This window comes from Mustelus asterias, chromosome 5, assembly GCF_964213995.1.
Source record: "Mustelus asterias chromosome 5, sMusAst1.hap1.1, whole genome shotgun sequence".
NCBI lineage: Eukaryota > Metazoa > Chordata > Chondrichthyes > Carcharhiniformes > Triakidae > Mustelus > Mustelus asterias.
In genome coordinates, this window is record NC_135805.1 from 87,372,356 (window position 1) to 87,394,383 (window position 22,028).

General features: G+C 40.8%; 1 protein-coding gene across 1 annotated transcript in view; it reads right to left on the reverse strand.

Moving 5' to 3' along the window:
• Nucleotides 1-22,028, reverse strand: part of LOC144493675 (exostosin-1-like) — a 542,752-nt gene that overhangs the window by 144,425 nt on the left and 376,299 nt on the right. Inside the window, exons 3-4 of the mRNA XM_078212975.1 lie at nt 10,370-10,463; nt 3,367-3,474 (exon numbers count right to left, since the gene is read on the reverse strand). Coding sequence (XP_078069101.1) covers nt 3,367-3,474; nt 10,370-10,463 — 202 coding nt within the window. The remainder of the gene's footprint in view (nt 1-3,366; nt 3,475-10,369; nt 10,464-22,028) is intronic.

Consider the following 22,028-nt stretch of genomic DNA (forward strand, 5'->3'; position numbering starts at 1 on the left):
GTACTGAGAAAGTTGCTAGAGTCCATTATCAAGGATTTCATAACTTGGCATTTGGAAAGCAGTAGTATAATCAGACAAAGTCAGCATGGATTTACAAAAGGGAAATCATGCTTGATGAATCTACTGGAATTCTTTAAAGATGTAACAAGTAAAGTTGACCAAGGAGAATCATTGGATGTGATTTATTTAGACTTTCAGAAGGCTTTCGACAAGGTTTCACGTAGCAGACTACCATATAAAGTTAAAGCACATGGGATTGCGGATAGGGTCTTGAAATGGATAGAAAACTGGTTAGCAGATAGGAAGCAAAGAGTTGGCATAAATGGGTCACTTTCTGAGTGGCAGGCAGGGGCTAGTGGGGTACCACAAGGATCCATGTTAGGACCCCAACTGTTCACATTATATATTAATGATTTGGAAGAGGGAACTAAATGTATTATCTTCAAGTTTGCTGATGATAAAAAGTTGGGTGGAAGGGTGAGCTGTGAGGAGGATGGAGAGGTGCCTCAGTGTGATTTGGACAGGCTGAGTGAGTGGGCATAAGCATAGCAGATGCAGGATAATGTGGATAAATGTGAGGTTATCTACTTCAGTAGCAATAATAGGAAGGCAGATTATCATTTGAATGGGTGTAAATTAAGACTGGTGGATACTTAGTGAAACCTTGGTGTCCTTGTATACCAGTTGCTGAAAGTAAGCGCGCAGGTACAGGAGGCAGCAAAGAAGACAAATGGTATGTTGGCCTTCATAGTGAGGAATAGGGATGTTTTACTGCAGTTTTACAGGGCATTGGTGAGGCCACACCTGGAGTATTGTGTGCAGTTTTGGTATCCTTATCTGAGGAAGGATGTTCTTACTATAGAGGGAGTGCAGCGAATGTTTACCAGGCTGATTCCTGGGATGGCAGGTCTGTCATCTGAGGTGAGACTAAATCGGTTAGGATTATATTCATTGGAGTTTAGAAGAGTGAGAGGGGATGTCAGAGAAACTTATAAAATTCTAACAAGATTAGACACCGTAGATTCAGAAAGAATGTTCCTGATGGTGGGGGAGTCCAGAACTAGGGGTCATGTTTGAGGATGAGGGGTAAACCTTTTAGGACTGAGGTGAGGAGAAATTTCTTCACTGGGAGAGTGGTGAATGTGTAGAATTTATCACACAGAATGTAGTTGAGGTCAAAACGTCAAGTGATTTGAAGAAGAAATTTGATATAGCTCCTGGGGCTAAAGGGATCAAGGGATATGAGGTGAAGGCGGGATCAAGATATTGAATTTAGTAATCAGCCACGATCAAAATGAATGGCAGAGCAGGCTAGAAGGGCTGAATGGTCTACTCCTACTTCTATTTTCTATGTTTCTATTTGGCACATTGAGCCTGTACTGGCTCTTTGACAGAGCTATCCAATCAATCCCACTTCTCTATTCTATTTCTATATCCATAAAATATTTCCCCTTCAAACATTTACCTAATTCCCATTTGATAATTAAAACTGAATGTGTTTCTGCTACCCTTTCAGGCAATGCATTGCAGAACATATATGACTCATTGCATAAATAAAATTTTCCTCAACTCCCTTGGTGCTGTTGTTGATTGCCTTAAATCTGTGACTTCTAATTACCCACCCTCCTGTTAGTGAAATCAGTTTATTTCTATTAACTCCATCAATGCCCATTATAATTTTGAACACTGATACGATCTAGCCTCAAACCTCTTTACTCTAAAGAGAACAAGCCAAGCTTCTCTAGTTTGTCCACTGAAGTCCCTCATCTCTGGGATCATTCTAGTAAATGTCCTCTGAGCATCTCCAAGGCACTGAAATCCTTCCTAAATGAACACAACATTCCAACTGAAGCCTAACCAGTGATTAAATTTTTTTTCAGCATATCTTTGTGTCACTTTGAATTCTATTCCTCTATTTATAAAGCCAAAAATCTCATTCTCTTTTTTGAAAGCGCACATATTTTTTGAACTCTTTAAACATTTCACTGTGGTGAGAGAAGGAATGTGATTCTTGGTAAAATGAAAAAAAAACAAGCAGCAAATGGGCTAGGAGTACCTATGCCTTTCCAACCACTGCAAATTCAGAGTCAGAGGGCTGGATTTAATGCAGCCTGTCGAGATAGAAAACATGGCGGCCAGGCGCACTTAATTATGGGAGAGGCCCAGTGTCAGTCTCCTGACGGCGGCAAAATCTCCCCCGATTAAGTCAGAGGGCAGGAGGAGCTGACACTGGAATCCCGGACTCTGTTAGTGGGATCTCAATTAGGTTCATTAATGGGCCAACTGACATCATCACCCCTGAACCCACTTCAATTTAATGGTGGCTCAGGTATAAATTGGGAGCCACAAGTCTTTCACGTGTTGTTGGAAAGCAGGGTTTGCAGAACTCCTTTGTAGTCAGGCATTCTGTACCCAATCGAGGATTCGGGAACTCAGGCAAGGATGTGGTCGCTGAAAGTAATCCCTTGCCCTTAATTACTGACCCTTGCTCCCCCTCACCCCTGAGACCCCCCACCCCACAACCTCCATCCTGTCCTCACTCAGCTTTGGCCTGTGATCCATTGATGAACCTGGGCCTCCAGTGGGTTCACTGCTGCCAGCAGCAACCGCTCCGGCTGTCATCAGGAGCTGCCGGCCTCTGATTGACAAAAGACTCTCAGTGAGCAGGACTTCCACCACTGTGGGCCTCAATTTGCCACTTAAGTGCCAAAGGGAACTTGAGCTTAAGCTTCCTCAATGGAAGTGAACGGGGTTCCCCTCAGTTCTCCAACCAATCGGTGAATCTCCCGTCGGCCTGTCAAGTTCCCAGTCAAGATCACTCCTGGCACAAGATCCACATTAATAGCATTAAGAATTAAATGAAACTCAATAAATAGGGATGTTACTCAGTTACCTGGATTGCCTGAATACAAAGGTGGCAAACTTACCGACCCCACCAGGAGTGCACAGGCATTTGTGAAATTTTATTGTCCATTGACTATCCTTTTCTGGTCCAGTAGGGTAGGTTAAAATGACCCCAATAATATTTGTGTTTCAAATGAATGCAGAATTGGTGGAAATTTTCATTATCTTTTTCAGGAATTCAGCCCTCTTTTTTAAGCTGTAAGTAAATTATTTCTTTTATGGAACTGCAGGCTTACCAGAAAATAGTTCCACAATAATGGGAGATAATCATGCAAAGAAAAACCATTCTACATAAAGATTGATTTACTTTATGGTCTATGTCTAATTTTCCTTTAGACGTTTAATCTTTTCCTGCTTCTTTTTGAATATGTTAAGAATGATTATCAAGAGCACAGTTCTTTAAAGGGACCATTAAATACATTTACATGTAGTACAACCATTGTATTCTGGTGAATGTGTTACCTGTAGAAGAAGCCTCTCATCCCCTATAACTGCTGCTTTACTCCAATCAATGATCTCTGAAAATGGTAGCTCCCATCCATTGCTCAGTAATACTGGGATACATGCAGCCTGTAACAAAGGATATTGAAAGCTATAATTACATTACACTCTTTACCATATTAGTTTTAAGTTTGAATATTTTAAATGAGCAACTACAGAGATCTTCAAGACAGGAGTAGTTATTATCCATTTTCTACTATGTGCCTGACAGTCCGAAGTCAGTTGTAACTATGGGGGCAGGACACATCCTTCTAGTCAGGCAAATCAATCAATTTTCTGGACTTTAGAATCTCAGATTTCTCGCAAGACTTAATTTAAGCTCATATGTGTGAAGGTGGAATCAGCTTGGGGAGTAACTCTTGATAAAATGGGGAAGGAATTAATAATTAGGAATGTCACCAGGCCAAAAATATAAAAGAACTGGTACGAAATGATCAGATCAAATGGTAAATGCATTACGAACAGAAGAGTAAATAATATAGAGGATTTAAATTACAGATATTTAAAATGAAGCATAGAGATGCTACAAAGTGGGGAGGTCAATTCATATCATGGATGCAGCACCATTTCAGTGTGTTGAACGATTGGGCCAGAAATAAGACAATAATTGATTTAAGTAGTGATTCTGAAATGGTGGAAAGGTTAGAGCTTAGGCAGAACTGATGATCATAATATTATTTAATTCAATAGTATTGACAGGGATAGCAGTTAGAAATAATGAAACTGATGTATCCAATTTTGAAGAACAACTGGAACCATTTAAATATGAGAGCAATAAAACCTTTCTGTACAGAAAGAATCAGTACCATGCATAATATGATAACTTTTAGAACTAAACTTGCATCTAAATTTATAGAAACAAAATAGGAACTGATGCTATTAAAACTTAGAAGTGCCCCCTGAATTCGTGGGTGAGTTCAACAATAAGATGGCTAAAACGTGTATATACGTTTGAAGGACGTCTCAGATGCAATTTCCAGTCGATGCTGAGATAACAGTTGATTAGGAAGGCAGTAACAACGTTACATTTTTTGTCATTCACGAGGTGTATGCATTATTGGCAAGCCAGCATTTATTACCCATCCCTAATTGCCTTTGAGAAGGTGGTGATGAGTCACCTTCTTGACAATTAAGTGCTTGCTGGGCCATTTCAGAGAAAATTAACAGTCAATGGCATAGCTGTGGGTCTGGAGACACATGCAGGTTAGACCGAGTGAGGACGGCAGATTTCCTTCCCCAAAAAGGACATTACTGAATCAGATTGATTTTTTACAAAAATCGATCACAACTGATACTCGCTTTTTATTAGTTTTTTATTTCAGGTTTACTTAATGTACTGTTCTTAAATCCTCCAGCTGCTGTCATGTGATTTCTCTGGATCATTAGTCCAAGCCTCTGGAATACTCATCTAGTAAAGTCATCAGTATACTGCTGTTCCTGAATATTTACACATACACAGTTACAGTTGGCCTCAACACTCCTGGATTTCAGAGAGAGAAAAATGACAATATTGTCTATTCCCGCCTCTGTTAATATTGGGTGAGGTTTAGCCATAATACCCACTCTATGATCAGAAACCTGTCAATAATCATTACCCAACAGGCTTGGACATGGACACTGGAAAGAGGTTTCAGATGAGAGTGAGTGGAGCCTGTGGAACAAAAGCCCTGGAAAATTTGATGGAGAAATGGAGGAATTAAAACAAAAAACTGGGGTTCTTCAACAGTCATGAAGCACTGAAAAAATGATGGATTACAACCATGGGAGTTTAAAGAAATTATAGGAAAAGAATGCTGTTGTGAATTTTTTTCTGCTCATTGGGCTCCGAGGTGACACAAAGAATGGAAAATAAGTATTGTTATTCCACTCTATAAAAATGTTTGAAGCATAATCTCAGGAAGTGTAAATCTGCCAGATTAAGATCTATTTGGACATATTTACATTTAAATCTATGGTGAGAGTCTACCAGAAAGAAAGCAATCTAAGAGAACAGCCCACATCCCTGTGGTGAACCATCGTTGGTTCCCACTAGATAGTACTGAGCCAGGGTCTGGCCAGTACTACAAGTATGTATATATGTTGCTGTTGGGGTTAGGGATGGGTTGTTCTACTTGTTGCTGTTGGGGTTAGGGTTGGGCTGTTACACCTTGTATTATAGTTATTGTGGTACATCCCAGTCGGGCTCCGCCTCCTGGGAGAGGTATAAAGGTCACTGCTCTGTCTGGGACCCCTCAGTCTGGGATCGTGTATATAATTAGTAGCTTCGTTGTAACAGCAAATAAAAGCCTTTATTTCCTGTGCATCTCAAGCCTCGTGTGTGATAACGCGCTTCAATCCCATCCGATTTAGAATCATAAAAGGCAGACCATTCAAATCTTAAAAGATATAATAGTAATTACATGATATGAAAATGATTGATAAGAAGACTTTTCAAATGCATTTGATAAGGTTCCACACATACTTGTAATTAAGGTGTGTATTCATTGCATTCAAAAAATATAAGCTGGATAATGATTTTATGATATAATATGAAACACGGCAATTGTCAGTGATTGGGGCATTTTGTTCAGAACAATTTTCCAATTCAAGCAATTCATATCATTTCTGATTTCAGTGGGGGTCTGCACATTAAACATCCAAGTTTATAAAGTGTGCCAGTTAAGGTGGGAACATAGGTTCTAAGTGGAGTGACATGATTCAGTAAAAATATACCAACCTAGAAACCTAGTAACTTAATGGCTTATGCATGATTAAAAATAGAAAAAATTATAAACAATTTATACTTTGGGCTTAAAATCATAATCAATTAGGCAAAATTTCAAGAGCTGTAACAATTAACAAAAGATAGATCATCTACTCAGGCATTTTGATTTCCAGGGCATAAATGGCTTTGTGTATTCCAAGGAATCTAGATGCATTATAAGTATTCAACTTTATATTGATCAGAAGTGCATGAAGTACCACTTACTTGATGACACAGATCCAGTTTCTGTATTTCAATAAAAGGGAACACATATTGAAAGGTATTGAAAGAAATGTCAGAGGTAATAGTGGATGCGTTAGTGATTATTTATCAAAACTCGTTGCATTCTGGGGTAGTGCCGGTTGATTGGAAAACGGCTAATGTTACGCCGCTGTTTAAAAAAGGAAGGAGACAAAAGGCGGGTAACTATAGGCCGGTCAGCTTAACGTCTGTAGTAGGGAAAATGCTGGAATCCATTATTAAAGAGGAGATAGCAGGGCATCTGGATAGAAATGGTTCGATCAATCAGACGCAGCATGGATTCATGAGGGGAAAGTCGTGCTTGACGAACATGTTGGATTTTTATGAAGATGTGACGAGGGCGGTTGATGGAGGAGAACCGGTGGATGCGGTGTTTTTGGATTTCCAAAAGGCGTTTGATAAGGTGCCCCATAAAAGGCTGCTGAAGAAGATTAGGGCACACGGAGTTGGGGGTAGTGTGTTAAAGTGGATTGGGGACTGGCTATCCGACAGGAAGCAAAGAGTCGGAATAAATGGGTGTTTTTCTGGTTGGAGGAAGGTAACTAGTGGCGTGCCGCAGGGATCGGTACTCGGGCCGCAACTGTTTACCATTTATATAGATGATCTGGAGGAGGGGACGGAGTGTAGGGTAACGAAGTTTGCAGACGACACAAAGATAAGTGGAAAAGTGAATCGTGTGGAGGACGGAGAAGATCTGCAGAGAGATTTGGACAGGCTGAGTGAGTGGGCGAGGATATGGCAAATGGAGTATAACGTTGAGAAATGCGAGGTTATACACTTTGGAGGAAATAATAACAAATGGGATTACTATCTCAATGGAAACAAATTAAAACATGCTACCGTGCAAAGGGACCTGGGGGTCCTTGTGCATGAGACGCAAAAGCCCAGTCTGCAGGTACAACAGGTGATCAAGAAGGCAAATGGGATGTTGGCCTATATTGCGAGGGGGATAGAATATAAAAGCAGGGATGTCTTGATGCACCTGTACAGGGCATTGGTGAGGCCGCAGCTGGAATACTGTGTGCAGTATTGGTCCCCTTATATGAGGAAGGATATATTGGCATCGGAGGGAGTGCAGAGAAGGTTCACCAGGTTGATACCGGAGATGAGGGGTTTGGATTATGAGGAGAGGCTGAGGAGATTGGGTTTGTACTCGTTGGAGTTTAGAAGGATGAGGGGGGATCTTATGGAGACTTATAAGATAATGCGGGGGCTGGATAGGGTGGAGGCGGAGAGATTCTTTCCACTTAGTAAGGAAGTTAAAACTAGAGGACACCGCCTCAAAATAAAGGGGGGTCGGTTTAAGACAGAGTTGAGGAGGAACTTCTTCTCCCAGAGGGTGGTGAATCTCTGGAATTCTCTGCCCACTGAGGTGGTGGAGGCTACCTCGCTGAATATGTTTAAAGTGCGGATGGATGGATTCCTGAGCAGTAAGGGAATTAAGGGTTATGGGGATCAGGCGGGTAAGTGGTCCTGATCCACGTCAGATCAGCCATGATCTTATTGAATGGCGGGGCAGGCTCGAGGGGCTAGATGGCCTACTCCTGCTCCTATTTCTTATGTTCTTATGTTCTTATATAGTTACATGTTTTATATCATTGAACTATGAAAGGAGACAAAGTCAGCTCAAGCTGTTGACATTGCAAAAGACAAGGCAGAAATTAAATAGGCCGGAATTTTACCGCCTCGTCCTCCACAGGAATCAAAGCGGGTGAGGGGCAGATAATGGGAAGGTCCGTTGACCTCAGGCGGGATTTTATGGTTTTGGGGTGAGCGAGGCCATAAATCCCAATGTCTCTTAAGTTTTAAAACTGTTTGAATAAAGAGATTGATGTGTTTTCTGAGGAAGCTAGAATGATAAGCCAGTGATCATAGCTGAAAGCTGAAAAAGCCACATATTAAATATAGTTTGAAGTGTAACTTCTTTGCAGAACTGCAAGTCAAGCAGTGTAGTAAGTGTTAACTCAGTACAGGAAATAAAAAAGTATCTATTCAATGCAGAGATGGAGAAAGACCAGTTGCTGAAACGGGAAGGTGAGGAGAATGGTCCGTGTAAATCCCAAACGAGGGACTAGACAGTGAGGTGAACTGACACATTGAACACTCTCCTCATTCCTACTATCTTATATTAAGTGCATAATTTAAATGTGTAATGTCCTTTCAGCAGACTGGCCAACATTCTTGTCAACCTATAGCACTGGAAACAAATTAGTTTGTGTTTCGTCTCATTGCTGTTTGGGGGATCTTGCTGGCTGGTATGTTTGCCTCCATAACAATAGCCTCTGGACTCCCATGTGATTCATTGCACAAAGTGCTTGAGGTATCTCGAGAGATGTGACATGGAACAATATAAGAACAAGTACTTTTTTCTGTAATTGTGCATTATAATTGTAATAGTTATTCTTGTTCTAAATGCTTTATTCAAGGTAATATTGCATTAAACTGTAATTTGTAACAGATGGGTTTCATTCAAAATAACGTTGGTTCATTACTGCATCTAAATACATTGGATTAACCAAGAATGATCAACCTTTGTATTAATTTAATGTATCTAGAATTTTTATTAATTGTTTCTACAAGGGCCTCAGGATTGTGATTTCCGAAGTAACCTTTGGCACAATCACGCTGCATATTTAGTGTGGAAAACAGATTTGGGGTGAGACAGGGGTTAAGCCGCATAGCAGCATAGCACATTAATACTGTAATACGCTGCGTCACTGAATGGATAAGAACCTAGCTGATGCCTTTTTGATTTCCAACTCAGCAAATTCCAGAATATTGGGAAGTGCAAGGTGAAAGTTAAGAATGTCTCATTGGATGATCGAAAAAAATCAATTATCTCGTCTACTTAGGCTGCTTTTACACACTTCGCAGTGCTGGTTCGATAGAGGGTTGCTTAGCTACCCCCTTGTCCTGAGGAATAACGTATGCTGCAAAGATGTCAAAACAAAGGAGAAACTATTTACTCATTATGGTGGTGACATGGTAGAAAATTATCCGTAAAACAGTTTGTTTCCTGAACCAGAAGATGGATGGTTCAAGACCCATCTACGAATTATGAACTTGTGTTCAATCCTGACACCACACTTTAGGTACTGGGGTTGGGGGGAGTAAGAAGAGAGCAGTGAATGGTTTAAAGCATTGCTTTTCCACAGGGACCAATATTAATTACATATGGTAATTAACTGGGTTTTAGGTTGTAAGTCTTCAAATAATTACAGAAAGATCAGGGATAAAAGGTATGCACATTCTTCTGAAATATTTGATTAATTATTTAACAGTACCATCAATCATACACGAGAGAACAATATTGGTATGCTGTTTTGTTTTGTAGTTGTTACAGTTTTGCAACTGCGATCGCCTCTGCCAAAATTCCATTTAAATGCGTACCAATGTAATTGAAATATTAGGAAGCTTTATTTGCACAATAATAAATTTTGTCATACTCCGATATTTTTCCAAAATATCTACTCAGGTTTGCAATTGCTTTGCTAGGTGAAAGGTCACTGTATAGATTAGGAAATGAGAGGTGTAATAATACGGAACCCCACATGCTATCTATCTGAGCCGAGAACAGGTGCACCCTGACACTTGTTCTAAATCCAGATGAACTGCTAATAGTTTTCCCTTTTTAACAAGATGATTAAGTCGCACTGCTGGAGAGCCCTACAGTCTGCTGCTTTTCAACCTTGACTGAAAGAGAGACCATCTGGGAACATGGGTTATGGAGATTAATGTCAATATTACATGTTCTAAATTTAATATGAAAAAGTAGAGAATTTTAAAATTGTATAAAAAATTGTTTCGCAGTTGCATTAGTAGATTGTTATGAGTCATTACAAAGTCTTCCAAAGGTCCAAAGAGACTATTTGGAACTCAAGGTTAAAATTATAACCATTAAATTATGTTAAAGAACAGCTAATAGTCTGTGAACATCCTCTTGTTTCTCTAGTGCATTACCTGAAGAGCCTCCAGAAATCGGAAAGAACCCAGCCTCCTCCCTCTTGGGACAAGACAAAAGCTTGAATTGTGCAGCAATTCTTGGTATTCAAACCTGTAGAGACAAAATAAATAAATGCAATTAAATCCACTATTTCGACAAAAATAGTTCTTAAAATCATGAGCACTATTTTAATTGTGTCCCTTCTTCTTGGAGAATATCGAAATAGATCCTGGTTGTTTCAATGCAACAACTTTGCTTTGAAATAAATCTTACTCAAAGACTGACTTATGAGGCAGAATGATTTCCTAGTTCACTCTCAATAATCTTCATGTCAAATAAGTAGCAGACAAGCCTTGCAGTTTTGGACGGGCTGGTGGGAGGTTACATACCATAAAAATCGATGGTGGACGATAAGTCACCAATTAAACAAACCCACTGATTAATTTCAGGAAAATCTGGTTGGAAGTGGCCAATCCACCATTGCCCATATTATGACCATGCCAAAGCTAGGGGATGGGGAGACTTTCGGTTGGCTGCCAAATGGGCGTGATATTGGCAATCTACTTGTGTCACTTACCCAACATAGCAATCAAAAAGCCCAGAACATTTGCAGACTTAGGCATTATTATAATTTTTTCAGTGAGTCATTTGTGCCACATGCTGGTGGCGGAATCGAGCTGGAGAGGATTGGCCTGAAAATACCAGCTCCAGGTGGCATATCAATTTCAAGGCCAATCCTTGTGCCAGCAATAATCACCAGTGCAGGGGGACAGCGGGAATGGAATCTTGCTCTCCTCTCCATTGAGGCCAATTAGAGTTTGTTGAAGTGGGAGGGCGGAATACTTAAAGGGGTGCAGGGATTTCAGAAGCTTTCAGTTTCTGAGCAGCTAAGGGGAGGTAGGTACACAGTGGGATGTCAGGGCACCACTCTGGCCCCATTAAAGGGCCAGCAGGGCAATGGGGGACTGAGCACTTTTAAGGAGGTGTCACCTTAATACTGAGCTGAAGGGAAGGAGAGTGGGCACCCTGCCAAGCTTTTCAACAAAGTTAGTAATTCTCTGGCATTGTGGGGGCAGTAGAGCAGGGAAGAAGGTTGCCAAAGACAATTGAATGGCCATAAGTCCCAGAATGAAGGCTCAGATCTTGCAATAGGGGCACGATTCTCAGACTTTGGGCCCCACGGCAATAAAGGGCAACACCCTAAATAGGAAGGACAGAAATCCAGGCCTCATGAGGAGAAAAAGGGCAACAGAAGCCAAACCATTAACACAGGATTGACTGGTGGAAATTGATCTACCTGGAAATCACCAAGGACCAGTGCCACAGCAGACTGACTCTCCAGGCTGATGGTCACAGAGATCTAAGGCCTCATCACCAAAGATCTTCATTTTCACAGCACTGGTTGCCATGCCCTGCCAGTAGTCATCAAAGTCACTGTGGCTATAGGCATCGTCATTTCTGGCTCCATCCAAGGATCAGTTGCGGACATTATTGCACCACAAAAATACAGAAGTTAGAATCAGGAGTAAATCTCACAGCATGCAAGCCTGCTCCAACATTCAATATGATCATGATTCATCTAGAGCTTCAACTCCACCTTCCAACCCACTTCTCAGATAGCCTTCCCTTTCCCATATATCCTTCCCGCTCCCCATATATCCTTCCTTAAGATGAAAAATGCACACAGTATTCCAGGTGTGGTCTCACCAAAGTCCTGTAGCAAGATGTATTTATTCCTGTACTCCAATCCCCTTGTAACAAAGGCTAACTAGCAATTTGCCTTTCTAATTGCTTGCTGTATTTGCATGAATTCCTTGTGTCTCTCCGAAAATCTCTGATTACTCCATCTATACCTTTTGCTTCCTGTCCACTAACAAATCTTTTATCAATCTTAATATATGATTTGATTTGGTTTATTGTCACATGTATTAGTATACAGCGAAAAGTATTGTTTCTTGCGCGCTATACAGACAAAGCATACCGTTCATAGAGAAGGGAAAGAGAGAGTGCAGAATGTAGTGTTACAGTCATAGCTGGGGTGTTGCTATATTGTTCCCAACTTCATGATGATTTCTTATCTTGCTTTGTGATGGTTTCCTAAACAACATATTCCAACACTTTCCCAATGGCTGATACCAGGCTACCTGGCCTGTATTTCCCTGTTTTCTCTCTTCCTCCTTTCTTGAATATTGCTGTCACATTTGCTAACTTCTAAACTGCTGGGACCATTCCAGAATCTCGGGAATTTTGGAGAATCCTAGCCAGCCAGAGCATCTATCTCTGCAGCTTTTATAATCCTAGGATGTGGGCCATCAGGCTCTGGGGATTTGTTGGATTTTAGTCTATAAGTTTCACCGGTACTTTTGCTATCCTGGTATTAATTTCCTTAATTTCATCACTTTTTAGCATCGAGGTTACCATCGATTTTTGGTATGCAACACCACTGCATCTTGCTGGTCACTGAACCCCTCTTTGCCAAAGTTAGCACATTCAGTTAACGACAGACACATCCTCACAGTGAGATAAGGAAGTGAGTTTTGCCTCTATTGCTAGATTGTCCTAAGTGCAGGCCATCATCAATTGCACCCAAGTGACCATCATGATCATTGACCAACTGATAAGAGCCATCAACAAAAAGGTCTTCTTCTAATCGCTCCAACTGGTCTGCAACCCCAACAAAGGTTCCCTGCTGGTGCGTCAGCCGTGGCTCAGTTGGTAGCACTCTCACAAGGTTTCCGCTCCAGAGTTTGAGAACAAAAATCAGGGTTGATATCCCACTGCTGTACTGAGGGACTGCTGCATTTTGGGAGGTAATTTCTCAGATGAGGCATTAAACTGAGGCCCTACTTGCCTGTTTGGGTAGATGTCATAGATCCCATGGCAATATTTTTAAATCCCTAGCAGCCTGGCCAATATTTATCACTGAAACAACCTCATAAAATACAAACGATATGGTCACTATCACATTGCTGTTTGTAGAGGTTTGCTCTGTGCAAATTAACTGTTGGATTTCAATAGTGACTACATTTCATTGGTTGTAAAGTGCGTTGAGATGTTTGGTGTTCATATAAATGCAAGTCTTTCTTTTTAATGTGTTCACTTGCTTTTCTGGTAGCTGATATGACTCCTTCATCCCAGGCTATCTGGGATCTTCATTCCAACTCTCAAACTCTATAGATGGGTCCTGGGGGACAAGGGAAATGCCTGACGAAATGGCTACTCACCCGTCTCGTGGAGCCCCAGACAGAGGCACAGAATTAACGCAACTAATGTCAACTTCTCACCCGGACAATCATTTAGCAGGCCATCGGACGATTGAAGATGCAATTCTTGTAGCTAGAGTGACCATGTGTTGGCCTCCAACACCTTCCTGTAAATTTCTTATTCATTCTGGTGGTCAACTGCGCCCTCCAGGCAGGTGTGAACCCTGAGGACGGAGGTCATTGCAGGCAGAACAAGTGCAGGAGGTGAGAGAGGAAAAGAAATTGGAGGCGGAGGGATGACGCAGAACAGAGAGGTGCTTCGCTGTTACATGACGAGGTGAGCTACTCATGTCGCCCTCTGAGAAGAAGACCTCCCTCTGTTCCTTTATGACCGCCAACATTAGATCTGGATTGGCATTAACAAAGGGAGGGGCAGCCATGCCCTGGGTGCTAGGTTTCCAGCTCCCTTGTGGTATCTCACTTCCCTCTACTGAAGTGGAATGCTTTGGCACAACCAGCAGATCTCTCCCTCAGAACAATCAGCTCACCCTCACAAAAACCTTAACTTCAATCAGTTTCCCACCGAAGGCCGTTTTCTGACTCCTGGTTCCCATCTCCATGACGGAAATTCAGCCCGTGATACCTCTTCGGGAGAAAGAAAGGGAAAAGAATGGCAGCTCTTCCAGCTGACTGGCAGGTAAGGTTTCATAGGGAGAGAGGAGCTGGGTGGGAAACGTGTAAAGCAGGATGGGCCAACAGCAGATTGAAATAATTTTGGGGCTCAGGGGCTCCCACTGGCCCCCAAAAAGACTGTTCAAAGAACTGGAGAGGCCTTTAAAGCTCCTTTGGAGGTCCATAAATTAGGCCTCTCAATGCCTGCAAAAATGGAACTGATATATATATTATGCACCTTTTGCCAGTCTCCAATCACTTGTATAACAGGTATTCCACTACTATTGCAAAATGCAAATCACCTTCTGCTTGTGTGGGAGTGGACGATGCCCATATAGTTATGTCTGAAACTTGATTCAAGCAGATAGATCAGTGCACAAGGTCCCCACGAAACCTTGGACTGCTGGCCATCCTTTTTTACAACTGGGAAACAGGCAGCAGGCAGATGAAAGCTTTGCCTGTGTTGTTTTAAATCCGGATGGAATCACTTTCTGTAATCTTCTTTTGGCAGTAGAGCAAGGATCTTTCCCTTTATTTGCACATAAAATATGTATGTCACAGTTTTTGGATTTATAATCTGCAGGGCAAAACATTCACATAAACATTAATGTTTCCTCATCATTCGAGGAGAACGCAAGGAAAATATTCCCTCTTGTTAATAATTAACAGAATCACCCTTCAGTTTGAGTTTTTTCATGAACGCACTGGCATTTCTGCACAGCAACCATCATTAACTCATTTCCCGGGCCCCGCAGCCGTTATTAAAAAGGGACATTTCAATCCTACTGAGTACAGTGCACATTCCAACAAGTCAAAATTTGTGTACAAAGTTAAATGCCCTGGGAATTTACACGTTTAGCATTTTGCAACTGTTATAGAGATATATTTTTGGAAGAGTGTGCACTTTTTAATGCACTGGGAATATTATACACCATTCAATGGTTTAGAAAACTACAGTTCAAACTATTAGAATATTCTATACAGTCCATTATGTCATGAATGCTGCATGCATTTGAAACACTGCAGACAGATGAGAAACTGAATACTGAAAGCAATAGTTGAATGTAAGCACATTGTATAGTACAGTGTGTGCACACTTGGGGAGCTCATTGTGCCTAGTTCAGTGTGGCAGAACCACTTCATGTGGTTACGTATTTTAAGAGCAAAAATTCTAATTTTTACAAAATACTGCACAAAGATAGTTTACTTAAATGATCATACATGGTTTATTGAATCATATAATTATATAATCTAATATAGATTATATAATCAGCTTGGAGCACTATCCTGGTCCCATAGATAGTGAATTCTACACAGTTATTGCATTGGGTTCTCATAGTTAAAAAGAGTTGGAAATTATGAGTCTCAATTAACTCACAATTGTTTGCCAAACAACAGCAACTTGTATTTGTTTAATTTTTAAAAATGCCACAGAGGCTTCACAAGCAGGTTATGTGAAGAATGGCACCAAAGCAGGATTACGAGTGGTGACCAAAAGGTTAGTTGAATAGATGGATTTTGAGGGGTTTTTATAGAATGAGAGAGATGTGGAAAGATGGAAGCATTTAGGGATGGAATTCTGGAAAGTATGTCTCAGCAACAAAATGCTCTGGTACCAACATCAAGGGTGATGAGAGGCACAAGAGGCCAGAGTCCAAAGGTACAGAGAGTTAATGGGTAAAGGTGGGATTATGTGACAGGAGGAGATAGCTAGAGCAAGGTCATGAAGAGTCACAAAGACAAGAATGAGGTTTTAAATTCAAGGGACTAGAGACAGTCAGTATGGAGTGATGTGTGAACAAAACTTAGCATGGGACAGAACACAAGATGAAATTCATGCAGGATGGAAAACTGTTCATGAAAGCACAGGAGCATCCAACTCTGGAGGTGCATGAGGGTTTCTGTAATGGATGAGGTGAGGTGGGACAAAATAATTAACAAAAGGTGAACACATGTTCTGTTCATAGATTACAGATAAAAGTAACTAATGAAATACAGGGCGGTCATGTAAACAGGAATGTTTTCATTGCAGAACAACAGTGAATTAAGAGTCTATATAAACAAAAGATAAAGTACCTGTGCTATTGATGATCAGTGTGAAAATGACTACGTTTGATGGGTTCATACTTTTTACTGTAGTTAATGTAGCATAAATTGTTGAATGGGTTAATAATTGTTCTTTATGTCAGAAATACTGTGCATAATTTAACAAACTGATTTGATTTATTATTGTCATATGTATTAGTATACAATGAAAAGTATTGGTTCTTGTGCTATACGGACAAAGCAAACCATTCATAGAGAAGGAAACGAGAGAGTGCAGAATGTAGTGTTACAGACATAGCTAGGGTGTAGAGAAAGATCAACTGCAAACAGTATACGTGGAATATGAGTTAAGGAAGAACTTGCAGGAATTCACGTGGCAACACAGGTTCTGCCAAATCACATCCTGAAGAATGGAAACCTTTAAAATTATGGCATAATAACATTTCTTTTCAGCCATTGCTTAACATGCATCATAAAATAAGCATTCCGAACTTTTGGCAGACCAAGAGAAAGTCACAATTTTTGCTGTGTCAGGCAGTGTGAAAGAAAAGTTGAAATGACCAAATTGAAGATGTTGGAAGAAATTATGATGCTGAACTAGTCAGATTGATCATCATGGCAAAAGTTTCAAATGTCAGGGGAAACACATTTAAAGAATAGGACTAAGAAGTGAAGATGGTTGATACATTTTTACATAAGATATATTGGACATATGGAGCAAGTTACCAGACAACGGCACTAAAGAAAAGAGTAAAGATGAGTTCAAGTCCTAAGCCCTTATGTTTCAGAAACTGAACTCAGCCGGCAGCTAAATGGGGATGAAACCAAACAAGAGATAGGCTTGTGGAACTTAATGACCCATTCCTGATTTTAAAAATGATTTTGTATCTATAATGTTCAATTTAGAAATCCGCTCAAAATAAGTTCTGAAAGTGAGACCCTTGCATTAGAAAATGTATGACTGTTATAGACTCCCTTAGTCAAATGATAAGACAAAAAAGTTGACCATCTTGTCTTGTGGGGAGTTATGGTGGTCTCTGCATGGAACTTAGTAACCTGTATTAAGCATTACATTGATACTAGGGGTCTCTATAGGAACATAATTCCAAATGATGCAGAAATGCCATAGCTTCATATGAACTGGGACTGGGTAGGTATTCCTGAAAAATTACTAATATATTGGAGTCTCAAAAAAAGACATAAGATCTACAAGGATGCCATTTTCAATTCTAGTAATGCTGTGTCTGATAACTGAAAATCCACCAACGTTTCTCCGCTGTTGACCAACTTGGTGGAACTGTACTTGCCTCTTTCCATTCCTATCCATCTAATTGTAGCTAGAGAATGACTTCTCTCTTTGCTCCATTACCTCTGTCGTTCCCCCAAGATCTATCCTTGGCTACCTCCATTTTCTCATCTACATGCTGACCCCCAACAACATCATCCAAAAACACCAAGCTGGTTATCGCCTGTATAAAACCAAATCAGAACGTTCTGGAAATGCTCAGCAGGTTCGGCTGTATCTGTGCTCTTTCATCAGCACTGCATGAAATAAAAAATACAATAGGTTTTGAGTATGTAAAGGGTTGTGGCGGGGGGGGGGGGATGGTGGTGAGCAAGGAGGCGGGGGGTGTGGGGAAGAACAAATGGGAAGGTCTTTTTACTGAGTCGGATAACTCCAGTTGGGAAATTTTCTAACTTGGGCTTCCCACCTCGATAGTGAAAATCCAGCCCTCAAGAGTCTTCTCATTTGAAAACTCACAGACTGCTGCCATTGAGTGCGAGAGGAGGCAGCAGATCAGAAAGAGGGTGAGAGAGACAGTAAGGAGAATGAAAACAGCGTGAGGGGAGACAGTCAAGAGATCGAAATCAGTGAGAGCGAAGAGACAGGACGTTGAAAACAGCCCGAGAGGAGAGGCTGTTGGGAAAGTGGAAACAGGATGAGAAATCGGAGCGCGAGCTTGGAATTTGGAGCTCCTGAGGTGACATCAGGATTCAAAAGTGAGGCAGGGAAAGTGGGAGCATCTAACTGGGGGAGTGCAGCCAACTAAGTATTTACTACTTTTAATCGCTTTATTTTGTGGTTTATAGTTTGTAAGGGCTATATTCTTGAGTAACGAGGACCAGGGAAGAAGGCCCCAAGGAGTAATTGATACTATTCTCCTGTTCTGTGTGGGAAGCCGGGAGTATTTCCAGCCGGGAGCCAGCATGTGTGCAGGAAGTGTCTCCAGCTGCAGCTCTTGGAAGCCCGGGTTTCGGAGCTGGAGTGGTGGGTTTGGACAAATTGAGTGAGTGGGCAATTGCACGACAGATGCAATATGATGTGGACAAATGTGAGGATATCCACTTTGGTAGCAAAAACAGGAAGGCAGATTATTACCTAAATAGCTATAGACTGAATGGGGAATGTGCAATGAGACCTGGGTGTCCTTGTGCACCAGTCACTGAAAGTAAGTATAAAGATACAGCAGGCAGTAAAAAAGGCAAATGGTATGTTGGCCTTCATAGGTTGAGGATTCGAGTAGATAGGGCAAGGAGGTCATGCTGTAATTATACAGGGCCTTACTGAGACCACACCTGGAATATTATGTGCAGTTTTGGTCTCCTTATCTAAGGAAGGATGTTCCTGCTATGGAGGGAGTGCAGTGATGGATTACCAGACTGGTTTTTTTGGGATGGCAGTACTGACATATGAGGAGAGATCGAGTCGGTTAGGATTATATTCGCTGGAGTTCAGAAGAATGAGGGGCGATATCATTGAAACCTGTAAAGTTCTGACAGGATTAGACAGGGTAGATGCAAGAAGGACGAGCAGCAGCTTCTCACCTGGCTAGGGTAGGAGACCTTCAGTTTCACTGATCAAAGACAATCCGTTATGTTTCACTGAATAAGCACTCACTGCTGTGCACTCGCCTCTGTGAGCTTGCCGAATTGCTAATAGGTCAGGAAATGGGCCCAGAATCCGTGGTTCAAACACAACTTATTGCATTTTAACCAACACAACACAATACAATTTTAATATTGAAATAATTTTCCCAACAACTGCCTGGGTTACCCCACTCACTGAAAACCCAAATGGGGTCAGCACGATAGTACAATCCTGACTCAAAATCACATTTAAGAGATTTAACTCCCTGTAAACACCCAAACCTGCCTCTCCGTGCCTGTCACAATTCTCCCTACATCACATATCATGTGATACAAGTTTCACACAGATCCTTTTTCAAAAATGTTTTTAAATTACATAAAAGCATGTCAGACAGAAGGATATCAGACATCTCTTTTACAAACCTAGTGGAACACTCATCACAGGACAATAATACTTGGTATATTTACAATATGAATAGTTAAAAAGGCGATATAATGCTTGATTCATAGGCAAAATGTTATTTTGTGTGAGTACAATAGTTGCTATACAGTATATAGCATTGATAAAGAAATCTATTACAGCAACATTCTCAATAGCAAATATTCACTCGGAGATTTTGCAAGTTCCTTACTGTACCTTTATCACAATGTGCTATTACAAGCATGGCTTGCTTTGCTTGATTCTGCGAGTGGAAATGCAAAGCAATCATTCAGATTTTTCTTCCCTTGCAACCTTGGCAACAGGCAAACCCTTTCTGACAGGTATCTGCAATTAGCTGCAACTGACGGACTGTAACCCAAATTTCCAACATATGAAACTAGCAAAATCTGACCAATAGCTTAGTAAATGTGCAAGTTAACATGCAAATACGAAAAGCAATTAGGAAGCCAAATGGTGTGCAAGCTTTTGATACACAAGATGATAAGGGAACATATACATCCTTCACAATAAGAGAGGTGAGAGCACTGCTGGAGATTGATGCATAGGACAAAAGTGACTTGTGGGGCAGAGAAAGTAGGAGTTGGGTGGAAACTAAATAATGCATGAGGTTAACAGTTTGTGGGAAGAGTGAACTTTTGGAGTAGACGTAGAGTAAATGACAAACTCTAATAAAAGCTACTAAGCATGTGCATAAGGAGCTATGTCACACTGATGTCACTCACTGAAGGAAGTGACTGAGAAGCATCTTAGAGAGTAGCTCCTGTTATATTTTGGTCTTGTTTAACCTTTGTAAATAATTAGCATGTAAATAAATGTGTTTTCATCAAAAGACCATTGTCTCCAGCAAGATCTTCGAGAATCATAGAATTAGAGAATCCCTACAGTGCAGAAGGAAGCCAGTCGGCCCATCGAGTCTGCACCAACTCTCTGACAGAGTATCTTACCCAGACCCTCTCACTATCCCCGTAACCCCACACACACATTTACCATGGTTAATCCACCTAACCTACACATCTTGGGACACTAAGGGGCAATTTAGCATGGCCAATCCACCTAACCTGCACAAGTTTGGACTGTGTGAGAGAACCGGAGCACCCGGAGGAAACCCAAGCAGATGCGGGGAGAACGTGAAAACTCCACACACATAGTCACTCAAGGCCGGGTCCCTGGTGCTGTGAGGCAGCTGTGCTAACCATTGTGCCACCCTTAAAAATAAAAAGCTAATGACTCAGAAGCTAACTCCCGACTAAGAAGCGAACGAATCCCGAGATAACACCCCCCATTAACAGACTAATGCCATCTTATCACGTGTGACTGTAAATACAAATCATGTCTTTCTGCACTTACAGATAATGTTGAAAAACAAAATGTATCTTCAAACATTGTACCTGACAATGCAATGATAAGGAAAGACTGTGGAAAAAGGGATAATCAGCCATGGATATCCAAGGAAATAAAGGAAGGTATCAAATTGAGAGAAAAGGCATACCAAGTGGCAAAGATTAGTGGGAAACTGAAGGATTGGTAAATCTTTAAAGGTCAACAGAAAACCACAAAAAAAGCTATAAAGAAAACTAAGATAGATTATGAGAGTAAACTAGCTCAGATTATAAAAAAGCAAATGTTTCTACAAATATATAAAACATAAAAAAGAGTGGCTAAGGTAAACATTGAGAAAAGATTGCCTAGATTTGAGTGCACAACACAAAACAAAGTTTGCTTAGCTTATTTTTTAATTGAGCAATTACTTTATATATAATGATCAAGTTAAAAATGACTTGTTGAACCTCTTCATCAACAGAACCTAATTAATGTAGTTTTGAAAAAATGCACCTGGAAAGCAGTAAGCCTGGTTTCTATTTGTACTGTTCACCTAGCTCACTCAAGTAGCATTATTTACACGGAGAAGCTCATGTTAACTAATCATTCCAGTAGTCCAAGTTTTTATTCTTTATGACATTCTGTAACAATCATGAAAAATAGATTGATTACTCATAATTTTATCCAACACAGGTGAAAGAGCTTCAAGTAACTCAAAATATGAACAAAATGATCCAATTCTGGGTGCTGCACTTTAGGAAGGATGTGAATGCGCTGGAGAGAATGCAGAACAGATTCATCAGAATGGTTCCAGGGATGAGGAACTTCAGTTACAAAGACAGATGGAGAAGTTAGGACTGTTTTCCTTAGAGAAGAGAAGGTTGAGAAGAGATCTGATAGAGATATTCAAAACCATGAGGAGTCTGGACAAAATAGATAGAGATAATCTATTCCCACTCATAAAATGATCAAGAATAAAAGAGCACAGAATTTAAAGTAACTTGCAAAAGAAGCAAAAGCATTATGAGAAAAAACTTTTTTCACGCAGCAAGTACTTAAGGTCTGGAATGCACTGCCTGAGAGTGTGGTGGAAGCAGGTTCAATCAAAGCGCTCAAAAGGGAGTC